At 34.9% G+C, this 21,429-nt stretch overlaps 2 protein-coding genes across 5 annotated transcripts; one reads left to right on the top strand and one right to left on the bottom strand.

Moving 5' to 3' along the window:
• Positions 1-3,309: 3,309 nt before the first annotated feature.
• Positions 3,310-13,463, top strand: LOC137396853 (NEDD8-activating enzyme E1 regulatory subunit-like). The gene is made up of 18 exons (XM_068083190.1): positions 3,310-3,370; positions 4,142-4,306; positions 4,429-4,459; positions 4,743-4,814; positions 4,961-5,040; positions 7,093-7,202; positions 7,331-7,503; positions 7,605-7,668; positions 9,254-9,408; positions 9,564-9,618; positions 9,787-9,935; positions 10,100-10,114; positions 12,115-12,154; positions 12,340-12,420; positions 12,654-12,749; positions 12,878-13,017; positions 13,099-13,169; positions 13,287-13,463. Exons 1-18 carry the CDS (start codon positions 3,324-3,326, stop codon positions 13,444-13,446), a joined length of 1,704 nt encoding a protein of 567 aa, XP_067939291.1. The 5' UTR covers positions 3,310-3,323; the 3' UTR covers positions 13,447-13,463.
• A 37-nt stretch (positions 13,464-13,500) lies between these two features.
• LOC137385284 (Golgi SNAP receptor complex member 1-like) lies at positions 13,501-19,731 on the bottom strand. Of its 4 annotated transcripts, none has more exons than XM_068071728.1 (9): positions 19,579-19,649; positions 17,681-17,732; positions 15,764-15,869; positions 15,537-15,658; positions 15,180-15,333; positions 14,971-15,021; positions 14,369-14,398; positions 14,177-14,259; positions 13,501-14,038 (listed from the first exon to the last, which is right to left on the bottom strand). In XM_068071728.1, exons 1-9 carry the CDS (start codon positions 19,621-19,623, stop codon positions 13,914-13,916), a joined length of 768 nt encoding a protein of 255 aa, XP_067927829.1. In that variant the 5' UTR covers positions 19,624-19,649; the 3' UTR covers positions 13,501-13,913. The 4 variants fall into 4 exon arrangements, with proteins under 4 accessions (XP_067927829.1, XP_067927828.1, XP_067927827.1 ...); XM_068071727.1 differs by having other exon boundaries at positions 14,971-15,030; positions 19,579-19,643; XM_068071726.1 differs by lacking the exon at positions 19,579-19,649 and adding an exon at positions 19,714-19,731 and having other exon boundaries at positions 14,971-15,030; positions 15,537-15,869.
• Positions 19,732-21,429: the final 1,698 nt, after the last annotated feature.

Here is a 21,429-nt window from a genome sequence, read left to right as displayed (position 1 = left end):
CCTTGATCTCAGCATTCTTGCTTTACCCAGTTACATAAATTTGACAGATAAATGATATGAATATTCACGTGTAGAGACAGTAAAAAGCATGGCCACTCTTTAATCAGAACAACTATTTTGTCATCACCAGCTAGTGTTGTTACTCGTCCTGAAATGTGCCAAAAAGGTAACAAAGCTATGATAAATCAGTATAAACATTTTTTCTCTACTGGAATGAATAGGTCAAATGGGATTAGCTATGAATCTCCGAAACTCTTGGTAAAATCAAGAGTTTCGAAGATTCTCAATCCCCAAACCAAACCCCTAAATGCACATATAAATGCACGTAGTAGCCGTGTATAGATGCTGAAATGTATTTGCAACAGCTTTCAACTTGCAAACAAACTCGCTATAAACAACGCCTGAGGTGAAAAACGAAAGACCTGACTATCAATAGGCTAGTATCTTTACGTAAAGAAACGTTCGATATCTGTTTGGCAAACAATTAAAATTTAAAATTGGTCGGTTTGCAGCCCACATCAATCACAATCAGTCTTGTTAACAACAACAAAGATGTGGTATGAATCGCTTTGTTGCTAACTATCGTACATCAAAAACATGCATACTAGGGCGTGTGTGGGACTCGGTGATATGTGGGCGCGGTTAAGCGACCCTGAGTAAATCACGTTGTACTAGTTGTAGTCTCTATCTAGTATACATTTACCATTTATACGAGTATGGTAAATGCAGTGTCGTACGACACCGGGTAAATGAAGATCCGTAAAACGTGCTATCATTACTAAGGCTATAATCGCGGCTCCATTTTCCAGAATTCGCTTTCACAAAAACACATACATGTACATTTTTAGCATAGATTATATGTCAGATTTTGATATTTATATTAAATACTAGGAGTCTTGAAAAGTGGGGTTGAGAGAAGTGTGCAGCATTTGGCTTATCTTTTTTACCAGAAATAAAATATTGTTTATGTTGCACTCCTTCGATTACGAAAAGGAATTTTTAGCATAAAGTATATTTTAGGATTGTGGCCATCCTGAAATATTAGAACTTGATATTTTTGTCTGGTTTCGTTAACAGTCACTGTGTTATAGTGTAGTTTTTGCATGTCGATTTCATTTTTCAGTTTAAATATAAAGAATAACCAATGTCAGCCATCACATTATGTTTGATGTCTACATTTGTTTTGAAAAAGGTATATTTGTTTAGAGAGCAGTTGTCATTGATAGCCAGCACATGTTTATATAATTTATGCAACTAAAGTGTATGTTCAACTTTTACACCAGCTGAATTGTTTCACCAAAATAGCTTATTTTCACAAACTGTCAGAGAACATAAACTCCAAGATTTCTGATTAATTATATTATATGCCTATAAAGAATACTAACTCGTCTAACACACTCCAACAAAATCTAGTCGTAATATGATGCTACTTAAGTGCTGAATAAACATTTGATTTAAGAGGTTCATAACTTTTTTGGCTTTGGCTTGTCCTAAAAAGGTAAATGATATATTTTTGTATGTTTCTAGTCACACGCCTGATAGTTTGACAATTTCCTGTTTGTTGCTGAAGTAGCCCTACTTGTTATAACCAAGTTAAATGATTTGAATAAGTGAGAAGCACTGTTAGTTTTGCTATGTGGAAGTCGGTGGTCACTTGTCATAGGCCCTAGAGTCATAAAAAATACGAGTTCTTATGGTCATGGATAAATTAAACGAGCAATATAGCTGGTTTAGAAAGCAGAAGTTCTATAAAAAACAAATGATGATAAATACTATTAAATGCTATGCATAAAAAAGTACCAAAACAGTAAACAAATTTGTAAACGTGGTACTGTGAACTAAGAATAAATATATAACATCTAGCGTGAGGCAAGATGTTTTTAGTCAAAATCATATTGTGACAGTAAATGTATACATCAATCAAAAAATCTAGAAAGAGTGTTCTTTCATTTTATCTATTTTTTTTACCTTCGCAAGACTGTCTAGCTATTTATTTATTATTTCATTTAAGAAGCTTTGCTTCTTTAGATGCAATTTGGAAATGTTAAGTAATTACTTTGAAAACAATCTGCCAACCTGTGTGATCAAAACAATAAAAGATACCTTCACTGAAGGAATTTAGCACAAAATAAATAGAAAACAAAGTAGTTTGATTGAATCAAAAATATAATTGCATTGCAAATCAACACCTTTCTATACATTCAAAAGCTGTCAATACTATTACTACATTCTAACAATCTTCCTAAATCTAATAAACTTCAAAGTTTTCAGCAGTTTTTGGTTATTCGCATCACAAACTTACATTATTTCTGTTTTAGCTAATCAAATAAAAATTGTGGGGTTCCAACAAATATTAGTTAGCATTAAATTGCACCAGAACCAAACAATAAGGGCTTGTAACAGTGTTATCTTTAAAACAATGCTTAACATAAGGCCTGACGAAGCACATTATGAAATTAATTTTCTGGTGTAGACATAAAATTCTCATTCTTTTCGTCATTCTTTTTTTTTACTCACTTTTCATAGCATAAGCTTCTTCACTTGACCTGACATTTAATACTTATTGCAGTTTCACAGATAATTACTAAGATCAGAGTTTTTGTAACATATTTTAACAAGAATTCTTCAGTTTTCATGAAATATGGTTAGATGGTTAGCTCACTTCAGATTATACATACCTTGCTAATTCACTCTAAAAGTTAACCTATGCAAAAGTAGTTGGCAGGAAGACGGGGCGGTCATGAAGCATGCATCACCTACCCGCAATATATTGCGATATATTTATCCAACATTGCAAATTGGTAGCCTGTCGCTAATCTCACCGGCTTACCTGAGCCATGGCCATCAAATATTGCTTATATTAGCTATAGGTTCGTAACCTAAAACCTAACCTTGTTTCAAAAACCTCACTACCAAAAATTCCTGTTTTTGGTAGTGAGGTTTATGAAATCAGATTTAAGAATTACGTAAAAAAATCTAATGCCAAAAGACAACCTTATTTAATGGTTAACTGCACCTATTAGTGACCATTTTTAAGTTATAACTGCGAATGTGTCACTAAAACAGCATCATCTCATGTAAAATAATAAGTTGAAATTCCATGACAGGTCCGATTTTGTCATCAACATCCTTGACAAGTCATCAATACTGTGTTGCATTGATGAGCCGTCACTCCTGTGTTGTATTGAGGAGCCGTCGCTTCTGTGTTGTATTGATGAGCCGTCACTTCCGTGTTGTATTGATCATAGTATATTTTGTCCTTACTGTGGAACTATAGAATTATATCTTCAGTGGTTATATTTTCCAGCTTACACTTGTAGAGAATGAATACACCTTCAGAAAAAACCCAAAAATATGATAGACAACTACGGTAAGTTTTTGTTAGCCCTGGACTTGAGCGATTATGCTCTTATGTGTCATTACTTATTGTTTCCTGCCACCTATAATACAGCCTGACCATATACCATATGACATATAGCCATATAATATAGTATATCTTACCATATAATCATTTGGTAAGATATGTTGTATTGCATGAGTTCCTAATATTTTTTGGTAAAACTGTTAGTATTTAAAAAAAGTTTGTTAAGGAGCAATAATATAACAAAGTTCTTATGAGTGTAGAGGTTCTTTTAGTTTAAAAAATCAACATATTTGTTAATGGTTCTATGAAAAATTCTTAATCAAAGTATTTGCCAATTGCTGTGTTGAACCAGATGATCTGTCAAGTTTATGAATTCTATTGATTGTGTTCCTGAGAATATGCAGCAAAAGTTTTTAAAATACTAGCAATTCAGTCTTGTCTTTGTTCTACCAATTTTGGAGTTGTTCTGCATCGTTCCTTGCACATTTCTTATTGAAGTGCAAGAAATATTCAATTGAAATATCGGTCGGAAAGCGTAAGTTCTAGAGACCAACTCGTGTCATTTATAAATCAATGGATATGGTTTGGATTATGCTACAAACACTGAAGTCAGTGTTTGTAGTACAAGATTATATATTATTTGATATGCCTGTAGATTTCACTGTGAGTAATTGACTGTTCTCTGAATGAAAGATAATTTAGATAGCAGTGCTCTAAATAAAAATGTTTTAAATGAGCTTTTACAAATGCCAATTGAAACTCGAAACATGATTGCAGGCTGTGGGGTGAGAATGGTCAGGCACTACTAGAGTCATGTAGCCTGTGTCTCATCAATGCTACTGCTACCGGTTGTGAGACACTCAAGAATCTCATCCTCCCCGGAATTGGATCATTTGCTATTATTGATGATCACAATATTACGGAAGAGGATCTTGGCAACAAGTTGGTTACCGTAATCACTATTTCTAATTTATGAACTGCATAATTGGTCTTTGAAAGTTACTACACATGCTAGTCATGCCTTCTTTAGTTGTAATCCTCAAAAGTATATTTTGGTTTTGCAGCTTCTTTGTGACACAAGACAGTGTGGGTAAGGTAAGTGACTATGTACTGAATGGTGAGTGACTATGTACTACAAGACAGCATGGGTAAGGTAAGTGACTATGTACTTAATGGTGAGTGGCCACTTACTACAGGACAGAGTGGGTAAGGTAAGTGACTATGTCCTCAATGGTGAATGACTACATACTACAGGACGGCGTGGGTATGGTAAGTGACTATGTACTTAATGCAGATTTTCTACATTTGGTGGAACATGTGTAACCAACCGCTTCCCCGTATTCACCTAGGTTAAACTTGTATATGCGTGCTTTTGTAGAAAAGAGGTCTAGTAGTCACAGAGTATCTGACGGAACTGAATGATGATGTAAGAGGAGAGTTCATAGATGAGGTAGAATCTTTCCTACTCGCCCTTTATTTCCTACTCATTCTGTATTTTCAAATGGCTTAGCAAATATTACATGTTTTATTCTATTTGTAGAACTTTTATTATTTTAATTATTTTACTTATCATTAAGGATTTTGCTGTTTGTCTAGAACCTGGAAGGATTGTTCAAGCGCAGTCCTGAGAGCTTCTTGCAGTACACCGTGGTCATCATCACAGCCTTACCTAAACAGTGAGTCTAAAATTTAAATATTGCTGTGTAGTACATAGTAGACCATTAGATCTTTGGTTGCTAAATTGAGTGCTGGATGTTTCTCACTCGGTGAAGTAGACTACACATTCTACACATGTAACTACCTATTACACGTGTAGAATGTGTAGAATGCTTCAAGTATATACTGACCGCTTACATAGCGTGTTTGAAGTGGATACCTATTGCTTATGTACCATGTTTAATGCAGATACCTACTACGTACATACTGTATGTAACATTCTTGTAAAAACTTTTCTGCATCCTTCTGTATTATTTAAAAATATCAGCTGAATACTGTGTGCCTTATTAGAGTACAAACAGTGACACGTTTGATATGACTTTTGGTCACTGAATGAAGACTCTGTAAAGCATCACATAGTAATAAATGGTTGTCACTTAAACGAGCCAGAAACAACCGCGATAAAATCTATTCTATAATTATTTCCGATAATTAAAGCGCATTGTTTTATTGCGCTCCAATAAATTGTGCATATTCAAGATTCACTGTTCAAGAAACCTGAAACAAGATTCGCTGTTTCAGGTTTGTTTGAAAGAGAGGTTGTATATGATTGGTTAACAATTCTTGTAGACAACTTCTGCAATTAAAAGTACAGAATATGAACTAAAGTCTATTGTTTGTGAAAAAAATGAATTACAAATTTCATAGCTCATTATTCATTTTTTTATTTGTAATTTTCAATTGTACTGTTTCAATTCCAAATGGTTCATTACGGGGCAACTGTAACGGCACAAGTTAAATCTTTAATTTTTGGTTATTAAAAGGCCAATGGCTAGAAATCGTAAAATTAAAAAAATCTTCACATGGACATTCTTGAGTAGGAGTTGCCTTTACATTCTCTCTTGATTTGGTCACACAAAGTACCTTCATGCACTTCATCGATGTATTTAGTTTTGATCTCATTTTCACGTTTGTGCCAGTATCGACTATTGAGAGGTACCAGTATCACCGTATTCAAAATTTAGCTGGAAAGCTTCTGCGGCATCAGTAACCTTTTTATGTACACACTTTTATTACTCCTTGTTATTATTTAATTCCATTTACCCTATTTATGATTTTTGTTTTGTTTTATCAGCATTTTTTAGTTGTATCAGTATCAACTCACTTTTTATTGTAATCCTTGTAACTAATCATACGTTATCTAGCCGTTACTCACTTATTATTTGACATTTAAACACCTCACTTAATTTATTTGAACTGCACAAAACACTTTTTTCATGGTATGAAGTTTCAAAGTTATGATGGTAACTGTTGTTATATTTTAAATGAAATTAAATTGTCTGTTGAAAGACTTTTTTATTACTCGTGCAACGCCGGGCATTCATCTAGTATTATAATATTTTCTATATATTATGACAGAACTATCAGTTAAATAGCTGGCAAGTTTCTAGAGACATTCAAGGAGTTAATGTTATAGCTATAATCCTATAAATCAAGTTAGAATAGCAACCAAGTATTTTTATGATGTAGTGTTACTTCCTGTTTGTGTGTATGTATATGGCACTAACAGCAAGCCCAGCCATGCCTGGCACCGTTTTCATTTTTAATCAGATACATCGCAGGGGGTCTAAGAGGCAGGAACCAGACGGAGTTTTGAAATCAAATATTTTTAACGACCTGATGGAAGCATATGCGTGTGAAGTAACTATGAAATCAGACAAAAAATGTGGAAGTGCATAGCATTTACACACACAATGACAACGTGGAATTATTATCTGGGTTGTTTTAGAGTTTCCTAAGGCAGTATTTAAATAGGTCGACAACTTTGAACTAGATCTGTGTATAAATACCTAGTATTTGTTTTATATCTCCCTATGCACTGTCTACCTCATGTCTAATTCACCTTGCTTTGTATTTCACAGCTGTAGACAACAAACTGTAGTAGTTCAGCAAACTCTTTTTCCTTTTGTTTTATAATCTATATATATATCAATGATATTTTTAGTAATATTTTGTTTTTATGGTAATACTCATTTTGTTGACTAAACTGAGCTCATTTCTCTCATTGACAGGATTTTGCTTGCCCTCACCAAGTATCTTTGGGTCCATGACATACCGGTGGTTATCTGTCGCTCATATGGTATGCTTGGCTACCTGCGGCTTGTTGTCAAGGACCACACCGGTGAGCTTCTCATTGACCAGCAGCTAGGTTACTTCTTTCATATGTCGCACTTGATGGATTCACTCTCTATTGCCATAGACAAATACTAGTTTGACTAGAATAGATTGGCGACGTTCTTTCTTTTATAGTTGTCGAAGCGCATCCTGAGTACCCTCACCCAGACCTCCGCCTCACTCATCCTTTTTCTGAGCTTGTTCAACATTGCGATGAGCAGAACCTTGAGAAGCTAAGCAAGAAGGACCATGCGCATGTTCCATGGCTCATCATTCTCTACAAATCTCTACAGATATACCGTACACAAGTATGTTGGCTGGTTGGCTATGAGCAAGGAAAATACTCATCAAATCTTATAGCATGGCTGATGCATTGTAAAACTATATTTACATGTATTTACACTTGTAGCATGATGGGCAGCTCCCTAAAACTTACAAGGATAAGAAAATCCTCAAATCCATAATTGAACAAGGTAATGCAATTCTTAAAATATTGTTGGCTTTTCAAGTTTTCTCAGATTATATACAGTATATATATACTTTCACTAGTTGAATGCCCAGGTAATAAAAAACTTTGCACAGTGAATTGATTTGTATTGAACATATAACAACAGTTACCATTCTCACTTTCAAACTTCATATCATGAGAAAAGCGTTTTGTGCAGTTGAAATAAATTAAGAGAAAAAATAAAGCAATTGTAAACGTATTTAAATTTAAATGCGTTACTGTAGTTACCTACAGTAACTTTAGTGTATTTAGTGGTTATGATCTGCAAGAAAATGTAACATTACAAAGTACTATGTGCAGTACTTACCGTAGGAGTTCTTACCGTCGAGACTTATGTATAACATAAACGTTGAATTTCACTTAAATGATTTTAGCTTACTAAACACATACTTGAAGCTAAGTTTTAGTATGTATTTTACTAAACTAAACTTCAACATTGTCATAGGCTAAAATCTTATCACTTATCTGTTTTCGAATTCGTTTTTACTATACCTTATAGCGAATAACGTTGATCTGAAATAGGAAGCATCGTATTTCTCTTTCAGGTGTTTTGGGAGAGATTTCGACGAATAGCATATCGGCATTTTCATCGTAATCAGTACACTGACTGCCAAAGTTTAATTTCAAGAGAAATTTTTGTTGATATCGCATGGCGGAATACAATTTCACCCTAGTATGGCAATGACGAAATAGCATCGTGTTTCATAGAGTAAGGCGAAAAAATCTTCTAACAGGGGCATTGTAACCCATGAGCGCACTGCATTAATTGATAATTTAGCGTGTGCAATCGCGAAAAGGGTAGATGGAATGGCGAGTACGGCATAGCATTGTGGTTAGGCGCGCTTGTCTACGGACTGCCGTTATAATCTTCATGAGTTCGCATCCAGTTGGAAGGGCATTTTTCATTCCTAGGTTTTAATCACTATAGCTGGACAGAAGAACAACGAAAAACTTCAGATTTATATATATATATAGATTGAGAGCAGTCCATAATAATTTTTACAGAAAAATAGTTTTACATATGGTGCCATTAAAAAAAGTAAATAATTAAAAATATATTGCCAAAATACGCAAAAACAAAAATTTATGCAAGGAAAAATTGGCACTACTAGACTTAGGTATACATGTACATCTTATCTCTTTTGAAAAAATATTAAAAAATTAGCAATAAAATTGTTGAGTGCATCTCAGGTTAGAATAGTGAAGGGGATTTTTGTGACCATAGCTAACATATTGGCAGCGCACTTATGCTATACCCAGAGGATATTTCCTCCCTATAGGTATTTCTGTTGGCTGCCCTGTTTGATTACTGACAGCTCAAGTCCCACTGCAAAGGCACATGTCCTTTTCCTATAGTAGGATTCCTTATTTTAGTGTCTATAAATGCTGCAGGCAGTTCTTGTCACGCTCTTGGAAGCCACAATGATCCTTGGTTGTTCGCAAGGTTTTCTTTAAATTAATCTACACTGATATATTATGTTCATCATATAAGTACTTTAATAAGTAAGTACTAAGTAGATGTATTGCTGGCGAATGCATCTTCTATTAAGGCAAGCGGACCAATGAGGATGGAGTTCCAGAAGAAGAGGAGAATTTTGACGAAGCTGTTAAAGCAGTTAATACTGCTCTCACTGATCCTTCACTCATTCCATCTTCTCTCAAGCTGGTCCTCGAGCATCCCAATGTGGCTGAAGGTAGCAAAGAGGTACCTATTTCTTAGTTCCTCCATACTGCTTTGGTTTGTGAGGTATCTCCATCAATTCATCGTTGTGTCTGCCCTCCATCACTTTTTATTCTTTCGAAGAATTTATTGTCAGATTTATTCTTCAATAGACGGTATCCACTCCGTTCTCTTTGCAGACAGGTAGATTCTGGATACTAGCAAGAGCGCTACGAGATTTCATCAATACTTACGGTCAGTTCAAAGCTTTCATGTTCTCTTAGGACGGTGGCCAACTCTCTTGCAATTGTGCTTTTCTCATCTCATCTGAAATTCAAAAGTGTTGAGAGTGTTTGTCTTTCAGAGTGTTCATCTCTGTATATCGAGTACAACAGTTATACTAAGCTGTGTGTCTGACTACAGGACAGTTGCCACTACAAGGTACAATACCTGACATGACTGCTGACTCCGAGTCGTACATCTCCCTCCAAAAGATATACAGAAATAAAGCTGCCGAGCACGTGCGGCTTGTTCATAAACTAGCCAATGAGACTCAAGAGTGTCTGGAAGCGGTAGGTTGATTATAGTAGCAATAGTCTATGGTCGGTGATCTGTTACCTTTTTTATACCTTCAGCTTTTTTAATCAGCACTTTCATATACCCAATTACCCCGTTTGCGAGATAAAAGTTGGCCATACTAATTGCAATAAATTGTAGTTGGGTTTGTCATTTGTAGCATAAATCACAACAAGTATGTATAACTAGCATGCTGTTTGTGCTGTACCAGATGCTGTCCAAAGCATTGCACGTTGAGGTTAATAAATATCCAGGGCTGTATTTGGTGTGAGAGATTGCTGGCACTACTGCTCTTCTCTAAGTTCTCCTCTTCAACAAAGTTGCCCGACTTCAGGTTTTTCATTGAGAGCAACCTTGTTCGGTGTGATAAAGTCAGTCATTTTTGTGGCATATCAAAATATTACAATTGCTCAGTAAATCTTTTGCATTATGCAATGATGTTGAGAAGGGAACAGGCTAAGCATGTCCCTTATTAAGTTTAGAAAGATGAATGACAAGTTTCATTGCTCTTTTGATTTCCCAGGATTATTTGGAATGGTAAAGATGTACCAAATTTAGAGCATTTCGAAATGAGTTTTTATAAACACCTGAATCCATTGCGTTTCTGATACCACAAAAATACTTAATTTGTGGTAATTTTTAGTTATTCGGTTATTTAGTCATATAGGGAAGATTGCGTGGTAGGGCCATCCTAAGTTTTTTTGTCTATTATCAAAATTAAAAGTAAGGTTCAACAGCTAACGCCGGAATTATACTCATTTGCCTAGTTCAGGTGCTTGGGCTATTTGTAATGGTCGCTTTTGTTCTTTTAAACTTTGCCATACTCTCCAACGAGTAATTTTTGCTCTGAGCCTCTGTATGTTTTGCCATATTGTAAAACAACCCTTCTACAGTACTATATGGTAAAATTCAGGCATTGGCATTAGCATTAGCAACCGTATAAACCAATTTTTGTACTCGCATAATTTGTAAGCTTGATGGTTTCTTCTGAGCAGTTCACTAGCGACTTGTATTTATTGATTGCTCTCAAAAAAACAAACATTTCATTAACAGCTGTTATATGAAAATCACCATACCCACACTTTCTGCTGAATTTTCAAATCTTATCCAAGATGTTCACTGATTCATTCTACCTATCCACCACACATATAACCATTAAATTTATGGTTATATAGATTGCTAACAATCTGTACAAATAGCATGCGCTGGCCCTTGTATCTGCTTGTCACGTATTCTCTTTTCTCGTTAAAAACTCGTGACAGGAAATTTGCCTAGCAGCTTTTCCTGCTTCAGCCGACCAGCTCTCAATTCTACTTGATCAAACTTATTTAACAATTCCGTTTTTAGGCTGTAAAACGATCTACCATCTGTCAGTCTCTGTCATTTGCTCTATCCGCCAGTGGTGCTGTGAAACCAAATCAGCTGAGCTCTAATTATGCATGGTCGCTCAGCAGCGTGGTGTTAGTGGAAGGTTCAGTGTTATATTGGTAGTAGAGATAGTATGATAATATGGTAGTATCGTATTGGTAATGGGGTATCGTTAGAGGAGGTAATGGAGTATGATTAGTAGAGGTAATGGGGTATCGTTAGGGAATTCGCGTAATATTGGTATTAAAGGTATCGTGATATTGGAAGTAGAGATGATGTGATATTAGTAGTAAAAATAACACGATATTTGTAAAGAAGTAGTGTGATAGTGGTATTAAAGTCAGTGTTGTATTAGTATTAAAGGTGGTGAGATATTAGTAATAAACATAGTGTTATATTGATAGTAGAGATAGTGTGCTACTGGTGATAGTGGTGGTGCAAGCTTTGTTAGTGAAGGTAGTATGATATTGGTAGCCAGTGTAACGATAGCGCTTGTTGCGCCTTGTTTGATGCATCATTATCCTATCAGTTGTTTTATAAAGCCAATAATTTGATTGAACCGTTCATTTGTCATAAACTGATACGAGACACGAGGTAGAGTTGACCTTTATGCATGTAGATGGTTGAACCTTGGCAAATCTTTAAATACTTGTTGTAAATAATCATTTGTTATTTGACTAATATTAATTGTTCACATATCATCAATAATAATCATCATCCTGCAATAATTATGCACTGTTTATAATTGTTTGCACAAATAATTCTATAGCAAAACCTTTACAGCTTTCGATGCATTCATATTTTTAGCCATCTGAGGAACTTTCTCTTGAGGAGACGCGTCTTTTTTGTAAGTCCACACTACATTAGTTATTATTACTGTTCATTTGCCTACAATACTTATTATATTTATTATTGTAATTATTAGTAATTATTATATTTAGCAACAACGATATTATTACCATATTACCAACAATAATAATTGGTGAGTGTAATTTAGAGCATTTAAAATTAATCTGTGTTGTTTTAAACCAGGTAGAAATGCTGGAAATATAGCAGTGGTCAACTGCAGAAGTTTGAATGCAGAATACGACTCTTTAAACACGTCCGCATTAGGTGAGTTCTTTTGTGATTTGGATCACCCAACCAATCAATGTGTAAAAATTGTAACACTTCAATGTTTGTTCACTTTGACCAAGGTGTAAAAGGATTGATTGATTGATGCGGGTAAATACTACATATTTACATGCTACATACTACATACTTACCCCAGAATTTACTGGTTTCATCAAGTATTGAAGACAATACAGATTTTTTCAACATTCAAACTTGTTGTACCCTATCGACAGATGGAAGGTTCAGTGATGAAGGAGAAGACGACTCCGTCTATTATATACTTCTTAGAGCTTGTGAAGATTTCTTTGCTGAATACAATCGCTATCCATGCTACACTATCGCTATCCATGCTACATACTACATACTACATATTTACCCCAGAATTTACTGGTTTCATCAAGTATTGAAGACAATACAGATTTTTTCAACATTCAAACTTGTTGTACCCTATCGACAGATGGAAGGTTCAGTGATGAAGGAGAAGACGACTCCGTCTATTATATACTTCTTAGAGCTTGTGAAGATTTCTTTGCTGAATACAATCGCTATCCAGGTTGCTATGATGACCAGGTAGAGGCAGATATTACCCCATTAAAGGTTCGTGAAAACTCTCGTCTTAACTAAATAATATTTTAATGTACCAATACAACTTTTCTCATGTTTGATTGTCAATTTTAGGCAATCGCCAGCAGGCTCATAGCTGACGCAGGACTGAACGTGAACATCAGAGAGGACTGCATCCATGAGTTGTACGTCTAAGCAATGCATTTAACTAAAACAAAGCTTGAATGTTACTATGCGCTACTTCAAGCTCCTCAGTGACCACATGTATCTCATCTTAAGTAGTTGTCTTCTATTCATTGTAGATGCTCGTATGGAGCCTCTGAGTTGCACTCCGTGGCTGCTTTCATGGGTGGAGTAGCAGCGCAAGAAGTGATCAAACTCATAACCAAGCAGTATTTGCCTATTAACAACACATACATATACAACGCTAGCTCTCAGACTAGTCTCACATTGGAGTTGTGACACCTCCGAGTGAGTGCACTCCATGATGCGCCTGGTTATATGACAATGAAATACACAACTTTTTGCAAGACCATTTATTAAATAAAAATACTTTAGTTATAGCGAGTTGTTAGCTAATAATTATAATATTCATATTGTTTGATATGGGTGGAAACCAGAGCAGCTAGAATAGCATTCAACCTTCCAATAGTCACAAAGATGTCCCACTGTCAAGCTCTCAACTATTGCGGTATAATAGCTTCATATATAAACTGTAAAAATTATACACTGGCACAATCATCCATCTTCATTGTATCTGTTCAACATTGTATCAATGTTGAATGTTCAGTCCATAACATCCAGCTGTTAACATATTTCCGAGAAAAATAATGTCATAAATTATCCTGAATGAAGACAAAAACTCGGTTAGACCCTCCCATTGAGATGCTGACATGTTAGAGGAAGAAAGAATGACTGTCATTGAGAGATCAACGAATGACCCACCAGAGCAGAAAAATCACACATGCTGAAATAACTGTTCCTAATATCACAGTATCCCTCTTCTTCCTCAAGTTAACTTTTGTCATCAAATTGTTGATAAGAGGAAATCGTTCTGCGAGTGTAGTAAAGGACCAACAGAATTTATGAGACATCAACTCATGGCTCTACTATAATTCCTATGAACTTCAACAATGAGAATAATCAGTTACACCTATTCGTAATCAGCAATGCGACTGGAGGTAAAGGATACTAGACATTTCTTGCATTCTTTTTGTGATCTGTGTGAACGTGCCCCTCTGCGCACTTAAATTCTCTTTAGTTGCCATGGCAATGCTAAAAGAAAATTAAATTCAGTAAAATGTTCAATTACAAAAAATATACAAAGCAATCTAAAAGCATTAACAATAGCTTAACATAGTTTATATGAAATAGTAACACTCACTTGATTTGTTCATCTATAAGGCGTTCGGAGCTACAAGGCAACAGAAATGGTCAATCAGAACAAGAAATGAGAGATTCAGGGTAACAATTACAATATTTGATAACAAACTCATTGATTTGACCAATATAACAGAACTTACTTATGAGTAAACATAGTCAAACCGCTGAATGGCAAGTTGATCCGTTCCAATATTTGTTTCGCATATCAAAACCATCAGATTGGAGCAAATATTTTGGTAAAACAACATGGTACTTCATTCATTCCATTCAGAGGGCCGAAAAACCATAATAAACAATTTGAAGTGATTATATATAGCATCGCAACAAATGTACTATCTAAAACTACTATGTCACATTCTTTAGTTTTTATCAGCTTTTTTACTTTGACTCCAAGAACTAAACTTTTGTAAATCATTTTGCTGCAATGAACATTTGCTTAAAAATTTGCATGTATAATAGGTGAAAGTAATTCAAGATATGACTGTAAATAATATCAACAGTAGGGCATACCGCTTCAGTAATTGCATGGCCACTTTTAACTAAGAGTTGTGCTCTCATTCATAACAAACTAAAATTGAGGAGACAAATGTAACGTTCACTAACTTCCTCAGATGCTCATTCTCCTTGAGGTAGAGATCTCCCTTCCTGTTACCTCTGTAGCCGCTAAAACAGTTAGCCATGAATCATCTGATGCCAGGTAACCGAAACGATAAGCAGCAATAAATAGGCTCATTACTTATCTCCCTTACCATCATCAAGAAATAACAGATACCTAGCTAAATATCATATAAGGTGGTTTGTTAAACGCTTACTCCATTTCTCGGCGTACACCACCTAGAAGATCTTCTCTTTGTCGGTGTTGCTGAATATTTGCTTTAGTCTTACGAAACTCGTTAGTGTAGTCTTGTAAGATCTCTCGATGCCGCTGCATGGTGTGAAGAAGAGCAGCGCTGCCAGAGTTCATACCTGACCAAGTTCAACAGCTTTAAACTTCTAAATTTAAGTAACATCACAGAAAAATAGACAGAAAGCATATATTTTTATTTTAAAATCAATATTACCGGTAAAAGAAATGGATTCAAATTACTACTGCGGATGTACACGACTGAGAAAGGAGCAAGGAGGAATGGGTTGAGCAGATAGCCAAGGTATAAATGCTAAATGCATACCAAGATTCTGGGTATAGTCCATCATTTTGTCATTACTCCTGCTCAGCCGTGCTAGAAGCTCCTCAAGCTCCACGACCATAGTTTCGAACATGTGGTCATTGCTGAGCAGCGGAGACGTGTCGCTAACAAATACATTCGAACAATAAGCAATAGTACAATGGCTCCTTGGCAATATAACAACATTGTATACCGAGTGCATGCCTATCACAAATTCTAAGCACACGTACCTCATAGCACTGTCTCTGTGATCGCTGTAACTTGTTCCAAATTTGCTAAATGATATCAGCTTCAGATCTATGTCATTCTCTAATTGCCGTGCCTGCTTTCGCAAATCTAAATCAATATTTACAAAAATAGGTCAGGATTAATAGAATTATTACCAGATATTTATAGATAAAATATAATTACTTCCAACAATACTCCAAAGTCTTTTCTAATTCAAACAACTTTTTTAAGTCAAATCAGGAAAAATTCGAAGACTCTCCTACGTGTGGCCATCAATTAGGGTTGTGGTCTCATGAATTGATTTTTCTTAAACAATTGTACAAATCACAAATATATCTTTGGATGATATATATCGCTATACATGGTATGTATGGCGATGATGTAGCCTAGTACTGTTGAAGCTGTATCAATTATTTTTGAATTATCACGATGAAGTTGATATCTCTTATGAAATGAGAGTGGATAAAAAACAAGATATTAGGTTACGACATGTACCAGTCATACGGTAAGGCTGTATGAGCAGAGGGCTAACACATTAAGAAATATACACAATTTTGGTAGCACAATTGCGAGCTTATTCCATTTATATACATAAGGGTCCACTAGATGAACTATACATGTATACAAGAGAAAACCTACAGTATGGTGCAAGTTCCCATGATATACCACAGATAAATAAGCATATTTGAAATAAATTAGGCTACTCATATAAACATGAAATTATAAAAGTGATGCACTGCTGTAGCGCTTAGCGAATAGCAGCAAATAAATTTCTTCAAGTTTATTTGCAAAAATAGAGCCAGAGTTTCTCACACTTTTTTTACTTGTATTCATAGCAGGGCACCGAGTCAAAAGGGATAACACACAGCACTGAGTGAAAGAGAGTAACCCACTGCATGATCACACAAAATATTACTGTTTCCTGTTCACTAAACAAAAACAATTCCGAGTTTTCATGAATTTCCATTCGCAAAATTGACATAACTTCCCGAACCGACAATTTTATAAAAATATGCTGACAATAATTATTTTAACCAGTATTAATAAGCAGCCAGTTATGTGAATACCACGCCAGTTTAATTTTTCTTTTTCGCTGTGTGGTAGAATACAGCAACTATTCAACAATTTCTCAAAAACTATTGTTATTTATAGGCCTTGTTTTATTGAATTTAAAGCTGCATAATTACTATTTCTTAGATTTGACATGATTAGCACTGTTTAAAAGCAATCATTTCTTCATGGATTAACAGTCATTCCATGTTTAAAATATAAAACAAAAAAGCTTTTAGTACAGAGCAATAAAAATTGTTTTTGCGCAATGTCTGTTGTGCAGAAATCATGTTTGACAGAGAACAAAAAATTAGAGCCTAATTATTTTATACAGAACATCATTAATTTACATATCGATTTCAGAACTGAGCAAATCAATCAAATGCTTGAGTGTTTACTTATAAAATGTTAAGTTGTTCAACAACCATCTACCTGTACCTGATCTATATAACAACAACCATCTAGCTATATCTGATCTTATTGAAATATCCATCTCCAACCGAATATTTCAGATTTGGAGATTTAATACAATTTGCGATAGACATAATAGAATTCATGTTAAAACATACACCTGGATGTTCGAAGGTATCTGCACAAAACAAATTCTCCCGAATAATAAAGATGAGACAACTGCTCTGAAACCTATTTTACTACAGAAACATCAATGAATCTTGGCTAAAAGCTCTTTTGTAGCTGGCCCACTAATTGCCTTTCGGTGGAACAACTTATCCTATTATCTTAATCTTTATCTTAATGTTAGGATTTAGCGATTCAAAGATGAGTGCTGTTTTATGAGTAGCAATGCGAACCCCGTCCATATAAGTTTTCTTTGCAAGTGTAGTGAGAGATACGTGTAAATGTACACCCACCTTCCCACTCAGTTGCCATGTTGAGGTATCTTGTTGAGTCCCAAGAAATTTTCTATGAAAAGAAAATCACACATTGCAAGCTCTAGCTGAGTAGATATCTTTAGAAATGATGTTCTTTAAAGCTATTGAGAAGCACCATAATTGGTAAGTGGACTAATAAACTAGAGAACATTCACTCTAAACACCCAACTATCAGATTGGATACTAGCTTATTCAACAGTTATACTCTTAGTTAAACTCACACATTATTACGTGAAGTAGAACACAACAAAGTGTTTCTCTTTTAGTTAAATGTAGCCAAAACTAATATTTTGTGTATGAAGCGGTTTGAACTATAAGAAATATTAACAATGACCAAAACACCTTTCATTCCTTATCTTTTACAGTTAGTCATATAATTGCATAGCAACAATGTTCATTTATAATGTAAAGATATGCATTCAGAAGAAATCATTACACAGTAATAGTTGGTGCTACAATTTACTGAAGGTTAAACACACCACCTTTTGGTATCAAGATTAATTTTAAATGTAAGATATCAAAGTTTGGTGGACTGCAGTCTAGCGAGAATTGAATAAATGTAATATCTACAAAAGAAACATGACGGCGTGTTCCAATATTAAATAAAAGTTAAAAAGCCCATTTTCTCGTCTAACTACATAATGACAGCGTATAGCAAAAAGCCCTTTAAAAAAATCTAAAAAGACGTGAAAACATCAGTTCTTCCACGGTGTCTCATAGGTCCACTTAATCTTACAAATGTCCTTGAAAACTTCTAAGGTTCCAAACCAAGTCGAAGAACAGCAAAACAACTAAAACAGTAGAACAACTTCTTAATAGAACTGTCATCAATCACAAAACTTATCCAAGTGGCATGTCTTATGGCTAACAAGCAGCTGAGGAAAGTTTGAAAAGCCTGTAAATAAAGTGATATGAATTTCCACTAAAACATTTATAAATTTAATAGGTTTGTTCAGTTTGTGGACGCTACAACTTCCAAAACTTCAACAACTCCTCATATTGACAATAAGACTAAGCTTTGCAGCAATATATGCTTTTTACAAGATTCGTAGTGTTGTTATTTTGGTTAGGTAGCTATGCAAACACAAAACTGCTTCTAAAATACAGGTCAAGGAAACCTTGATGTCCAAACAGATGATCTGTTAGCATATTTGAAATCACAACAAAGGAAATAAATTTGTATTAAATGTATACGATAACTGATAAATAATATATATTTTAAAAGTACTATTGATAGTAACCGATGTAACAATGTACTAATTCAAGGTAACCATCATAAGCAGCAGTGACAGAGCTCGGAATGGCGTTTCAATCTATCTAAAAAGAGCTTTTATACCTCTGAGACAATAGGATACTTCAATATACTAACACAAGAGGTTTGACTCAAGAGAAAACAATGCGCTACAGGCAACAGCGTTATCAAATTGTTACAGCGCGGAGCTGTCTAGTGATTATGCACTTTTTGGTAGTACGCACATGTACTTTAATGTCTACTCTCTTTATAGAAATAATAGTACCTACAGAAAGCACAACATCTGGGTTGGAAAGTGTTTTTAAAACTCAAAATATTTAGCTGATTACCGATTACGATTTTATCAAGTTGTATGTGTATTTTTTATGAGAATATAATGCGTTAGAATATCGTACGTAAGCATTATTTACAGCAGATATTGGAATGTTAAATACTTGAAAATCATTAAATATCTTCAGCAGCCAGATAATAAAATTGCAAATCAAACTAATCTACCTTTATCGTTAAAGCAATAACTTTAGATCTACACCGTAGAGTAACATATTTTTGCTCAATTTTCAAATGGTAAATTAACTGGGGTGCCAAATATTTATTTATTACGCCAGCCATTTGTAATCTTACAAACCATTATAGCCAAATGGCAATATCTAATGGCTGGCTGAACGACCATTTTAAAAAAATACGAGTTGTAAAGCGCAGCAACACTTTTGGATGTTTTACAACATTTATGTTAGCATTGGTGAATTCACGAAAAACAAACCTCCAACACAACTACGCATAAAGCAAAAGTTGATGCGATAAAAATGAGTCATTCGCCGCGAAAAACTTTATTTTGCAGCACGTAAAAATGTTCTCCTGTTGGGTCCGCAATTCACGCCATATTCGCGATGCCGTTTTAACCGTTTATTTCGAATACGCTGCACAGTGCGCATGAGAGTAACAGAAACGCTATGGTTACGCCCTCAATTGTTCGAGTTTTTTCCAATCCGTATAAATTTTACACCTTTTCTGCAAGGCTTTTGTACCAAAGTTAAATAGCTTAAATTAGATGTTGCAATACTTGAGGTGTTTTTAATTAACATTCATTTTAGTTGTTTTCGCAATAACATCTATAAAAATACATGCAATTGTAACAGGATTTGGTTAGCTGATCACACAATAAACAGTGCCAATTTATTTCACTAACAGGATATGACATCTATAAAACAGAAACATTCATGTTTCTAGAGCTGTCATAGTTTTGAGGAAATACAAGCAACGCAGCTGAATTTCAGTTCAATCACATAAGAAGCACTTCCAATATGAATGCCACCACAACTGATTATATACTTTGGCTACAGATCTTATGTCTATCTGCCATACATAGAAAAAATAAATAAAGTAATCACCATCAGTTAAAACAAATGTATTTGTAGCAAAATTAAGTTTCTGAAAGATTTTGAACTTTCAGAAATAGCTTTATGCTAAAGTCAACAGCAAGACAGATGAATGGACAAGCTAGCTTCTCTAGCTGACCTAGCTTCTCTCTTTGAGTAGTATCTCAAGTAGAAAATGTTTTTTAACACTATAAAAATGTGGCATGCAGCAGAAAGGCGCTTATGTTCCCCCGCTGGTAAGTTCTTACAGAAGCCATCAAACAGTTTTGGCTTCAGGCACTTTAGAAAGAGTATAAAAGACTTAAAAAGAGAGACGTGACATCGACACTCAACGAAATTAAACAGAAGGAAAATTTCGACTGATGAAAATTTTCTTGAACAAAATCTAACACCAAGCTTTTCATTTACTTACAACAAAATTTTCAACTAACGAAATATACTGCTGTAGCCCTGGCAGCAGATAATGGTCAACCAACATCTCTCTATGCCTTCTCTAATCTGTTTTGCCACAGCTTTGTGCTCAAATCCATGAATGCTCACGTAGCTTAACAATAAAAGGTTGGCTGCATGCTGATACTTCCAAATATATTAGCCTTGTGAAGCATATGAGGCATTCTTATCTTTGTCCCGAGGCATTGTTCTTATGCGAGTGTTCTTTTACCTCATAGATGATAATTGAGGTGAGGTAAGGTACATTGTCTTCTCTGTCGTTTATAAAAATTGTACCTTATACATGTATCTTAATTTTGACATGTTCAATTCTACTTGCTTAGGCTCACAGGTGTCCTTTAGCGGGATATTGCCGAAGCCGAGACCGGCAATGGTTGCCTGAGTATTCATGTCAATCTTAGTAACAGAATATGCAAGGATATATTTGAAATTTCTTTTTATACACAGATGATGTATTTGCTTCATAAGCAATACACGAAAACTACTAAAGCTGCTCTGTGTTGAAAGCATAGCGGGTAAAAGAACACATCTTAGAACTGGGGAATATATAGTGGTATTGTTTTGAAATAGCTAACTGTTACATTCTGCTTTTCACAGATTTTTATGCTATAATATGTTATAAAAATAATCACTAATCCACCTTCTTATAA

Source organism: Watersipora subatra, chromosome 1 (assembly GCF_963576615.1).
Source record: "Watersipora subatra chromosome 1, tzWatSuba1.1, whole genome shotgun sequence".
Lineage (NCBI taxonomy): Eukaryota > Metazoa > Bryozoa > Gymnolaemata > Cheilostomatida > Watersiporidae > Watersipora > Watersipora subatra.
Note: the sequence above shows the minus strand (reverse complement) of the source record. Positions and strands in the feature narration are given on the sequence as shown.